Source organism: Lagopus leucura, unplaced genomic scaffold, assembly GCF_019238085.1.
Source record: "Lagopus leucura isolate 7727_CA_CO unplaced genomic scaffold, USGS_WTPT01 Super-Scaffold_100018, whole genome shotgun sequence".
Classification (NCBI taxonomy): Eukaryota; Metazoa; Chordata; class Aves; order Galliformes; family Phasianidae; genus Lagopus; species Lagopus leucura.
Genome location: NW_024962272.1, coordinates 5,302,674 through 5,315,743, shown reverse-complemented (window position 1 = coordinate 5,315,743; position 13,070 = coordinate 5,302,674). Strand labels below are relative to the sequence as shown.

The 13,070-nt window shown below is 35.9% G+C and overlaps 1 protein-coding gene across 1 annotated transcript in view; it reads right to left on the bottom strand.

The window, feature by feature from the left end:
• The window catches only part of CNTLN (centlein), a 184,743-nt gene that overhangs the window by 153,862 nt on the left and 17,811 nt on the right, over positions 1-13,070 (bottom strand). The window contains exon 4 of the mRNA XM_042877561.1: positions 1,127-1,211. Within this exon, the coding sequence (XP_042733495.1) occupies positions 1,127-1,211 (85 nt within the window). The remainder of the gene's footprint in view (positions 1-1,126; positions 1,212-13,070) is intronic.

Here is a 13,070-nt window from a genome sequence, read left to right as displayed (position 1 = left end):
GGGAACGGTCCTGGGCAAATGATGCTAGAAATAATCCTGCTTCAGCAGTAGAGTGGCCTATAGTACTTCCAGAAGCCCCTTCTACCAAGCTCACCCAGTCAGTGATTCTACAAAGAAAACCTACATTTATTAACCAGCCTTCTGTCCCTGGGTGCTGCAGCTTTAGCCATGTGAAAGAACACCTTTAATCTTTGTGTTTCTGTTAACAGGCTCGGTATATGTGAAGTAATCCTAGTTCTCTTTTTCCTTTCTCATATAGCGTTTGATATAATTATGTTATTTTCCTATAACTAATTTAGTTTGTACTGAAAAGCAAACTTTGCTTCCCTTAGTTTTGAGTAGAAAGTCATTAGAGAGTTATGAATAAAGAGAAGTTGTTCTCTTGCCTTTATTTAGTGCTTGTTAATGCTTAATTTCATAAATATTGTACTTCAAATCCTATGAAGATTCAACAACTTTGATTACTTTTCAGAATTATTCTGATTTTTAGAAAATGAGCTCGTGTTTCCTCAGTTTAGCCAACAGCCTAGCTCAATACATATTTTGCATTTAATTTTATACTTAAGCACAGTATTCAAATTTGAATAAGCAGTTCAATAAAGAATACACGACATAGATGTTTATGCATGACATTTTGGATTTGGAAGTATCGTGCTACAGTTTCTGGTAACCAGGAACCTAGTAAATGCTATTATGTGTTAGTAAAAATAAAAATAATTGGTTGTATTGCTTTTAGGATACTAATTATTTAGTCTTCCTTACTCTAAAAATGTTTTACTTTTGATTACTGTATTTGTCAAGATGGTAAATCTTTCCAAAGCACTATTAAGTTCCAAATCTAAACCTAGTCAAAATTGAAAACACAAATTTAGGTCATTCTGGTACACCAAAATGAAACACAAAGTTGCTAGAATGTCTCAGAACTCACAAAAAGTTTTTAAATTTAAACATCAACTTTTTGAACAACTCTTCAGAGTTAAAGACTTTCAAAATGCATCATTTCTGAATCACCACAGCTTTCACCTTAAAACACAACAAACTATTTTTAATTCTCAATAACTATTTTTACTTCTCAAATTCTGTGTCAGTTATAAGTTTTCTTAACTGCTCTAAATGTACTACTAACCTGTTCTAGGGTTTCTATTTCGCTGTCTTTAACTTGCAAAATTTCTAATATCTTTCTGTCCTTGACTTCAGCTTTCTGCTTTTCTCTAGAAACAAAAAAAAAAAAGACACTTTATTAGTCACAATTTGCAGTTGATCATTTGAATTTTTCATGTCCTGATAATGAATGTCATTTTAAAACACGGAAAATTGAATTATTTGAAGCTGACAGGCCTTGCAGAATTAATCAGGGAGCATATGGCAAGTGACAGCAAATTACATCTGTAAACAGCTTTCTTCAGAAAGAAACTGAAGCAATAGGTATTAGAACAGATTTTAAAATAGCTAAAATTAGCTATCTCATTCCTCCTAAAATGCACTAGATATACTTGCCTACAGACTGAACAAAATGTTCTCCCTTCCTTGGCAACACAGTGACATTAAGCTGTTTGGATATTATCCATACCATATTATCCATAATTTCTATGGCTTTTAAAATACCTAGACTGATCTTGAGTAAAAAAAGAATTAAGTAAAAATGGTACAGAATTCACTGCAAGGTTTTTGGGGACTGAGATCTCAAGGACTCATCACTGCAGAAAGTGAAGTACAAGGGCTATTCTGAATGCAATGCCTTCTATTTTGTTATGTTGTCCCACAACTTCTGAGGCAGATGTGGGTGGTACAGCAGTATAGATTGAACCTTTCCACCAGTATTCCATTATAATTGTTGCTTTGTGACAGAGGACAGCAGAGAGGCAGTCTGAAAAAGATGGTATCTGACCTGGAAGTGCGTATGAAAGCAGAAGTGTAGAATTGAATTCCTCTATGCAGATAAAAAAAAATTATAACCATTGGCATCCACTGACACTTGCTGAGAATTTGTGGAAATGGATGTGTGCACAGTGAGGCAGTGGGTACTGCATTACAGTAGTGGAAACAGCAATGTGAAAGACCAGCCATGTTCTGGAGAGCCATGGCACACCACAGGAGAGTCTCAACCAGCTAATTGACCCAAATAGATACAGTGTTGTCAGGTAACTGGGTACAGAGCTGAATGTCAGCTTTAATGCATTGGAAACAATAGTAGCAGTGTTGGAATATCACAAAGTTTGTATCAGGCAGGTCCCAGAAATGTTCAACAGAAATAGAAAGAGCACTATACGCAAGTTTATCAGGACCTACTGAACTAACACAAAGCTGAAGGTGACAGTTTCATGGATTGCATTATTACCATGAGATATGGTGTCATCACTACAAACCAGCAACAACATGTGAGTCCACAGAGTGGTGACATCTGAATTCCCCATGAAAGAAAAAGCTCAAGATGCAGCTCTCTGTGTGCAAAGTAATGTACACTGTCTTCTGGAATTGGATAGTGGTGATTCTTCTGATTTCCTGGAACCTGGACAAACCTTTAACTCTCACATAGCAACACTGACTAAGCTGAGGGCTCAAACTTTTAGAGTCAGGCCAAAAAAGAAGACAACCTTTCTCTTGCAGCATGATAACACCAGACCTCACATCAGTTTGAAGACCATGGAGCTACACTGGCAGTCTTGGCTGGACTATTCTACCACATCAATCATATAGTCCAGATTTGGCACCTTCTGACTTCCATATGTTCAGGCCAATGACAGATAGACTGCACAGACAATATTTTCCTAGCAACGACACCATCACAGAAGTTGTGAAACAGTGGATCACTTTCGGTGGTGCAGACCTTTAAGAGAGTGGCATGCAGGCTCTTGATCACCTCTGGCAAAAACACATAGCCAATGGTGGTGACTATGTTGATAAACACTCTTTTGTAGTGGAGAATTTGTACCAGCAAATCACATTACTTTGCTCTTTGTAAGTTGTAGTTTGAATAGAAATAAAGCATTACTTCCACAGATACTGATAGCTTTTCATAGTTTCTCTTCGAACCCTACTAAAACTGTACAAAGTTGCATGCAGTTACAGAAATCCATCCTGTTAGAAAGTTTAGCTCATTTCTCCTTAAAGTTACAGTGTGATGTCTTTTGAAGAAAAAACTAGGGAAAAAGACACTGGAGGAGAAAAAATGAAATTTCTAAGTAATAATTAACTATTTGCGCTGATTTAGAGTGAGATTGAGTTCATTTTCTTCTTAGCAGCTCATATGGCACTGTTTTGGATATGTTTTATTTTGTTTGTTTGTTTAGCAGTTCCAGCGTAGTGCTTACAGAGTCGAGGACTCTTCTGTTTCTCACACTGCCACACCAAGGAGGCTGGAGATGGAAAAGGATCAGGGAGGGGACACAGCCAGGAAAGATGATTCAAACTGACCCAAGGAATATCCCATACCATACAATGACATGCCTAGGAGTAAGAGCTGGGGGACAGAAAGAAAATTCAGAGTTATGGTGTTTGTCTTCCAAAGTAAGCACCACAAGTGATGTAGACCTAATTCCCAGTAAATGACTATCTACCTGCCAATGGGAAGTAGTCAATGACTTCTTCATTGTTCTCTGCTTGCCCACAATTTTTGTTTTACCCATTAAACTGCCTTTCTCTCAACCCATGAATTTTCTCACTTTACTCTTCTGATTCTCTTCTCTTGCTGCAGGAGAGTGAGCAAGTGGTTGTGTGGGACTCAGCTACCTACCAAGGCTGAACCACAACACTAAAATTCAAGAACTCAACTTCTCAATGAGGTGGGGTTTTTTTGTTTGTTTGTTTTTAAAAAAAGGAATTTCTGAAAAGTTTATAATCCTTTACAGACCATAACCTGCAAAATCGCTTTAAAAATTAGATGTAAATAAGAAAAATCTCAAATATCTGGAGCTTGTGTGCTCCTGAAACAGGTCTGTTGCTTATGACAGTTACTATAAACTATCGTGCAACTTTAATGAGCCAGAAGTCTGCTACAACCTAAAATCCTCATTGCTTTCTCATACTGAGCTTCTTTGCTCTGTGATCCCTAATGGCTAGCAGCTGTTTTGTTTTTGGTTTTGGTTTTTTCCAAAGGAGTGCCTGCAGTACACAAAAACCAAATATTTTGGGAGATAAGTTCTCTCTTCTAAAGGCACCACACTATGATGAAGTGATTAACTGATCTAATCTAAATCTAACTAAATTGTAGATACAATGGTACTCCAAGTTTCTTCAGTTGTTAACTACAACTACAGAAGTTAAGAACTTAAGATCAGACAATATTGAAATACATATAAAACCCATTTTGCTTGATCTAAAACTTTAAAAGCTTTAGGAAACAAAAAAAAAGAGGGCCTCTAGTATGAAGTACTTGGAACAGTAACAACATAGCCAGCAAACAGAATACAACCATAAACCCCCAACACCATTGAATAATACTGCCTCTTGCCTTCAAAAGCATCTCGACTTCAGTTGCTGACTAAAATATCAGATGCACTGTTCCAACACTGATTTACTCCCTTCCCCATTTTACTTCAGGTGTTTTTATTTTGCATAATTAAATTAAACCATTGCTCTTACTACTCTCATGTCATTTGCCATCTACAATCTGCCACTGCCTTCTCTACTACTCTAACCACTACCCTCTCTCAGAAAGTTGTTTTTTATAAAACTAAGCCAAATTAAACACAAACACTGGCTAACTAATTAACCTCTTATCTCAGCCACACAATCATCACTTCAAAATGTATTAAACCCATTTTCTAATGGATTAATTGATCCAAAACACTGATGAGTCAAGACAGATTTTGGAAGGCAAGCCTCAAAAAGAAATCCACAGGTGTGTTTTCCTTTTAACAAGAGAAGGGAAAGAAAGTGAATAAAAGTGACAAGAACAAAGCAAAAGAACAAACTTATCTTGAGATCTGAAAAACGGTACACATAGCTAATTCAGATGTTTTTATCACTAGTGAAGAATTTATAGAGTCCTGTAAATTTAGGACAAGTCTGTATCAAATAGGCTTATAGGAATAAAGTACTGAACCACAGAGACAGGAATAATAATAAAAAAATACCTAAGAAAAAATATGCCTACGTTTGTGAACACACACAAATGACCTAGTTCTTCAAGGAATATTTCTAATTAAACTCAGTACTTTCTATATCTAGTTGATCCTCAGTCAAACAGCCCTTTGAACAAAGCTATCAAGGAACAGTGTTTGTAAATACAGATCCATCATCATCATCATCATCATCATCATAAGTGGGAATAGACTAATGTAAATTTATGGCATTTTTTGGCTATATGGGGTGGGGCTCTCAAGATAATGAGATATGTAATGCCTCATACAAAATACAAAATAGCTGCACTAGTTATCACACACAGCTCTAAAAGTAATAATGATTTTAAGAACATAAGAACACAATGGATGCCTTCAGAACACTAAAGCTTAAATCGAAATCTCCTATGGATCTTTTCCAGGAGCTCCTCCTGGTGGCACAGAATAATTTCCAGTGTTCATTACAGTACAGTTCCCCATAGACCCTCAAGGTAATATGACTGAAACTTGCATATCATACTTCTACTTGTTTTTGTGCATTAAAATCATATTAGACAAGAAATGAAATTATACCCTCCTACTTTTTAGAAATATGCATAAAAATCATCAACTGACTTTATCAATTGAGCCGTTATGTATTTCCAACATATTAAAAAAGGTCCGTTGCAATATGGGGAAAAAAAAAAAAAAAAAAATCAGGCACTGTCAAGAAGCTGATGATGATCAATGACTGAGACAAACTCCTGTTTAGCTAATTAGAACCACTGATGAGCAATAATGATGTGAGCTAAGAATATTTCCAGACTTCTCTAGGATGAAAAATGGAATGAAGAGAGGCTGTCAATTTGTACAAGTTTTAAGCTCCAATCAGTTTTCCCATGAGTACTACCTATTTTAAATGTTTAACACAGCTGTATTTAGCTACATAAACTATCTAGATTCAGTTTTCCCCAAAAATGAAGAAACCAAGGAAATACTGTTTAACATTTTTCCTATTATGATTTTTTCCTGTGTTACATGATACATTACACAACAGGACAGGATAACATTTTTGAGGTTTGGACCATTATTAATGACTTGTCAAAAATGAAACATTACTCTTTAAGGAAACAGTTATGAATGAGGTGTGAAAACAGAATAAGGAGCACAAAAAATGCCAAGGTTTTCAAAACTAAAAAGTTTGGGGAAGTTCACAAGACATCACGCTTCCTAAAATCTTCAATGAAAGTATTCTGGGAAGAGAGGCATCTTCGATGCTAACACAGATCTTAATCAGCCAATCAATTATTTGTCTAGGAAAAAAAAAAAAAGATATATATATAATTATGCCATTTTTACATCAACTTAATGAAAATAATTCTAACTAATAAAAAATTGGAGTTGCTGTTCTCAGGTTTCATGTATTATCTCTGTTTGGTTTTATAAATAGTAGGATTTTAAAAAAAAGCTCACAATCTAAAGATTCTGCCCTACAAACCTAAAAAACTTAAAACTTAAACTCTGCAAACCTTGAGATTCATGATAGAAGAACAACAATTTTTTTTTACCTTAACACTGTACGTATTTTATCTATAACTAAAAATAAAAAAAAAAATCTGGAAATATTCCTATTTTTAAAAGTTATGATGAACTGGTTTGATGTGCCATTCAAGACAATTATTACTTCCCCTGGTCTTTACATTTCCATTAGCGTACTTGTGAAAGTGGATGTATTCAACATTATTATTAAATAGATAATGAACGGCCCACATGCAAGGCAAAATCACACACTGTCAATGTTACTGTGAATATGGCACCAATACTGTAATTTGCTGTGTACAGTCACAGCCCTCTGGCTTTAGAATTAGTGGTTAGAAGAAACAACTTTCAAGTAAAAACATTAGTGTGTTGGTGCACCAACTGAGATAAGAAAACAGAACTAAATAATTTTTATTTAATGTACTATTTAATCTCACCTAGACCTTAGAAGATCCTTACACTTCATATTTTAATTGACACATAATTCCTTTTATTTCCTTTTACTTGTAATACTTGCAAATTGTGCTTTCAAAACATTTAAACCACATAAAATAAAAAAAAAAAACCCTAAACTGAACTAAAATCAATAGCATATATCTGCTGTACTCTAAGACAGGACATATTTTCTGAATCAAAGCCACATTACATGTACACTAGTTTCTTCACAAAAATAACGTAAGGTCTAATTATAAACAAACTGTAAAAAGAAATTATTTCCTTAGTAAATTATTTATGAAGCTGTGTTTGTTACCAGTTTTATGTTATATCATACATATCAAAATGAAAAAGCATCACTAAAGACGTGTAATTTCTCGCTTCTCTAAGTTAATTCACTAGATGATTTATGTTTCATATTTTAAGAATACACATAGAATACTAGGGCAGTAAAGAAAATAAAGTGACATTTTTCCCTAATAATTTTGCAAACATTTTTCATCTAAAATACACAACCCTCTTACAGTGTTTAAAATATCAGCACTTCAGAACAGACTGCTTTAACATCTGCACATCACCAGGGTTTCCCCCAAGGATTTTTAAATGATGCCTGCCTGTGCTGAATAAAGTGCTAACTTGCACCTTGCATTTCAAACTGTGTCCTGAGCAGCCATCCAGTTGGTACAACACCAGCTGAATTCCCACAGGCCACTGTTCAATCAGGCTTGACTGCAATTATCATGTCAATATTTTGTGCTCCGATATGCAGATATGCACACATGCAAGCTGCATAATACTTTCTTCTCCATGGAATGTTGACTTATGTTCAATGTTCTGAGAATTTTTAATGAAATAGGATATTAAACTTTCATCAACTGTAGACAATCACAATTATTTGACCTTAGACAAAAAGGTTGTACCCTTATGCTCTATTATTCCATCCACTTTATTGAGTGATAATAACTAGGGAGTCCACTTTACTTTAAACTCAATGACAAAACAGTAACAACTTTCAAGAACATGTTAGAACTTCTTTATTCTTTAGTTCTGTCATTCTGTTGCCTACTAATGTGCACGAGTAAAAAAAAAAAAAATAAAAGGCTTAAGAAAAAAAGTTGTTTACCATCCCTTCAAAAGATCCCTTTAAAATTATTTTTCAATTAATATCAGCAATCTACGTTTACTCATACATACAAAGCATTAACACCCTTCTGCATAAAAGTACTTATTTCCAGTACATACACACATCTTCAACCAGTGAGGAATCCATACCAACCTTATTTTTCATGTTTCTTCAATATTTTGCTATCCACAGGACAGCAAAATGTAGCCTAAGTTCCTTTGATAGCCCTTCCAAAAAATTTCTATGGATATTTCTGACCACTTGCTCTTCAGCCCTGTTTTCTTCACCTTTAGAAAGACGTAATATCCCAGCAAGAACAATGAAATTCTATCCATTACTGGAATAATAATGTTAGGCTGCCATAATGACATCAAACATTATATTCATTCCCACTCTTCGCTGAAATCTTGCAAGACAGCACACTAGGAATAGGTGTAGGAAAACATAGCTAAAGCAATGATATCATCCAGTGTAATACAATCTCCATCAACATCTACCAAGTTTTGTATCACTGCCACAGTCTGACTCCACCTTTCAGGAGAAAGGCAGTCAGATGTCCCAGAGGAAAATCAGAATCAATTGACCTATCAAGATTTCGTGTAACATGAAAGTCTTACTGAGGTCTCTGAAAGTTTACCACAATGTTTTAAACCATTTGATACTCTTATCTGATCTTCAATTCTGAGTTTATATATGTACTTACCTGTAAAGGGTACTGTTAAGCAACCTTTTTTAAAAAAATTCATCATCAAAAAAGTGAATATTTCAAAAGGCAATGAGCCAGAAATAGCATGCTCTTTACATAATACCGAGATCAATAGTATTTAAAGTAGCTGGAAAGTATACTAACATGAGATGTACTTTTACAATGGCTTGTTCGAGAATACCTGGAGGCTTTTACATATCCCAAAGGCATTTCTCATTTGCACAGTAAAGATAATTTTTTGTTTATATCTGAATATTAAAATGGGAATATAGTTACAGTTACCCAGCAAGAACTGCAAAGACTGCTGAAAAGCAGAACATCATTGGTGTATTGTAAGAATCAACAGCACATAAATAAAAAGGCACCAGTTACATTTTTACTGTTTTAGGGTAGGTTAACTTCTATTTTAGGATCATGAAATCACTTCAAGATAGCACACAAATAATGGAAAGCTACTGTTAATTCCCTCCTATATCCCCCAAATTATGCCTTCTAAACTTTTTTGTTTATTTCAGAAAAGGATAATATAAGGAATAGTTTAATGTTACAAATATAAATTAATGTCACTAATAAAATTCACTTGACTATGCAGCTAGTATTGCCAACATGTAGGCTGCCCCAAAAGTAAAGCCTCCTGTTTATTTGCATGGAAACTACAACAAATAGAAGGAGCACAACAATGCTATTCGACAGAACAAATTCGCAGCTACAAAACACAATTTGTCAACATAGTCACCACAAACTATGCATCTTCATGACCACTGAACAAGAGCTTGCAAGCTACACTGATAACAATCTGCACCAGCAGAGGTGACCCACTACCTCTGTCACCATTGCAGAAAATTATCACCTTCCACCTCACATCCACTGGGCTCCATAAATGCTCAGCAAGCATCGATGAATGCCACTGAGTGCCATTTTTCCTGCATGGAGGAATTCCACAACTTTGCTTCGCATGCACTTCCACGTCAGACATTGTTTTAGACTGCCCCTCTGCGGCCATCTGTCACACAGCAACAAGAGGTAACAGTATCGGTGGGAAGGCTCAGCCTCTACTGCCAAACCACCAACATCTACCTCTGGTGTCATGGGTCAACATAATAAAAGAGAAGGCATTACTTTTGGAACAGTCTACATACATTATTTTTTTCTTTCTTCATTACACACCTGTGGCGTACAAGGTTTTAAGTTAACACTTTGTCCTTTCACTGTTACATGTTCTTACTCTTGTTAGTGTAGTCTCCTGAAGGAAGTCTGGCTGCTGATTTCACTAACTTGAAGAATGAAATCCATGCAACAAAACTGACAGATTAATTACATGTGATCTTAGAAACAGAAAGACTACACTTTCTTAGAGTATGATTATTTCCAGTAGGTAGCAGGCTCAGTCATCAAGACCAGCTGCTTCAGAACAATCCTGGCCTGAACCAGAGCAACAAATCTCAAGGTACAGGGAGGCTGCAAGGGTTTCCCTTGTCTGGGAAACACCTAGAAAGGGGAGCAATCCTACAAAAAGGGAAGCTCTTGTGAGAGAGGCTGATGTAGTGTGGGCATTGCCAGGGCCAATTGAGACCATACCCACATCCCTCAAAGAAACTCAGGGATGAGTTGCTACCAACCAAGCACAAGGCAGGTAAACAGAGCATGAGCATCACATGTGGCAGTGGCTCACACAGCAGGGCACTCAGGTTCTACCAGCTGCAGAAGTGAGGGGCACTCATTCCACAAGAGTCTTGAAGCAGAAGCACTCAACATCAAGCTAAGGCTGCAGCTGTAGCAGGGTGATATACACCATCTACCCAGGTCATGACCAATGCCTCCATCCATAAAGAGCTACTAAAGGAAGAAGCATCTGTGCAGATGGTGGTCTGTGGGAAGTGCCTGGCCCTTGCTCCTGGAGTAGAGGAGAATGGCAAACTCACCTGCATAAGATGTGCCAAGGCGGAGGATCTCCTGCAAGAGATAACTGAGCTGCAGGGAGGGCAGCAGTGAGGAGAGACAGCTGGATTCACACACAACCCGCATTAAATCCACAGCCCAGGGCCAAACAGCCCCAAACTCCCCCACCAGCACATCCAGTCAGAGGCAAAGAAAAAGTGATGAGAAATGGCAAACTGCCACAACAAAGACTAAGAAGGAAAGGCCTGCCTCAAAGCCTGAGGTGTCTCTGCAGAACCCCTCCACGGTTCTGCAGACTGAGAAGGAAAAATCAACGCCAACAGGTAAATCATCACAACTGAGTAAGGCAGCCAGACGTGCTCCCCACTGCATACCAGCTACCATTCTGTGTTTCTGATCTCAGAAGATCAGCTAAGAAGCTGGCACTGAAAGCTTGTTGGTGATTGAATTTTCAATAGACAGAACACACTGAAAAATGAAGTTACACAAACATTTGCAATATTCACGTTATAATCCCAAGCAGAGACAGCAAAAGTTCTAAATCCATTTCATTCTGTTTTTATCTACTTCAAAAATCACTTAAGTCAATAATAGATGGAAATCAAGTTGGAAAGCATTAACAAAAGGATCGGTTTTGTTCCTAATACAGATGAGTTAAAGAAGAGTTGAGCTGGTTTTTGTTTTTGTTGTCGTTTCTGTTTTTATCAGATATAATCACAGAAACACATGCACATCTTGAGTTGGAAGGGATCCAGAAGTATCACTGAGGCCAAAGCCTGATGTTATACTTAACATCTTAACTTACAAAACTAAGTGGTACACAGAAAAGGCTTTGAGCTGAGTGATCTGCTTTAGAAATCATTTTGCTTATAACCATTACTTAATAATCCCAACTCTCTCCCCTTTAAAACCACTTATCTTGGCTAAATTAACAAAGTCAGAAAGCTAAAATTTCCTGACCAAACACTGTGCTGATTATAAATTACCCAGATATTTCATTAACATTTCTGAATTGAGATAAAACTGTCATGATACAACTATACATTATACTGTAAGGCATGGAAGAAGACAAATTTTTCCTGAAAGAAGAGTATGAAGTTCATGAAACAGAAGAGTGTGAAAATCTTCAGAAAAGATTATGGAAAGCTATAACTGAAAAAGTTAACAGAATATGCGGGGCTGTAATTTGGTTGTGCAGAAGATTCACAAGTAAAGTGAATCTTCAGATTCACTAAAAATGTGTTCCAATGAAGCAGTTAAACCATTCTGAGGTGAAAGAGAAGCTACATCAACAGGAAAAAAAAAACAACAAAAAACAAACAAACATGATATTGCTCCATCTGTCAAATCAAAGTAAATCCAAAGTTTAAGTCAACATTAATGATACTCTTGTATACTGAATAGGTTCTATACAGACCTATTCCAAGATTCTCTTTGGTAAAGCTATCACCTAAAAAGGTGTTAGGGAACTAATTTCTTCCTTCTTAAATGCATAACTCTTGAGAGGAGAATTATACAATACAGTTATATAGCTTTGAGTTCCTGTGATGTGTTCTGAATTGATAGTACTCTTCTGAAAGAAGAGAGGATATAAGCAAAAACCTTAATAAGAACATGTTGTCATGCTTCCTTAATTTATGTAGAAGTTGGTGATTGGTACGAGTCACCAACTTCTACATAAAAAACTCAAAGTATCTATACAGGGTATATTACTTTTTACTCTCATATGAAATAGACTATTATAGAAAAGATTACTGCAGCGATCTACTTTCGTTATCTTGTGGTATGCTAAGCTACAAGTTAAAAAGGCTACCACAAATGTTTTCCACCCTAGTAAAAACATTGAGCATAATACACTCAGAATCAATTTTTGTGATAATTTAAAGCAAAGGTTAATAACAAAACATATTCCTGGACATGAAGATGAAAAATTAAGGAAGGAAGCCTTGAATTTTATAAACTATGCAGAGGCACAAGTAATTCACTACATTCAACATTGTTTAAATACATGCCAGTATCTCTGTGCTTTACTTTTCCTAATATCCTATTTTTTTTTAGATGGAATACAAAACAAAAATGTTACTAAGCCTGAAAACCTTCTTATAGCTTATTAAGCTTTATTTCAATGAGCTAAAATTTTCCATATTTTTCATCTATCTATAAAATTTGTTAAGTAAAACAAATGTTTTGTCTTTTTATATCTGGAGAAAGAACAGTAAAACTACCACCGCAACCGCATATAATCAAATTTCATCCTAAAACAAATAGGTTAGAGTAAGTGTTTTAACATGATGACAAACAGTAAATCTGTTCCTAAATCATCTTAAAT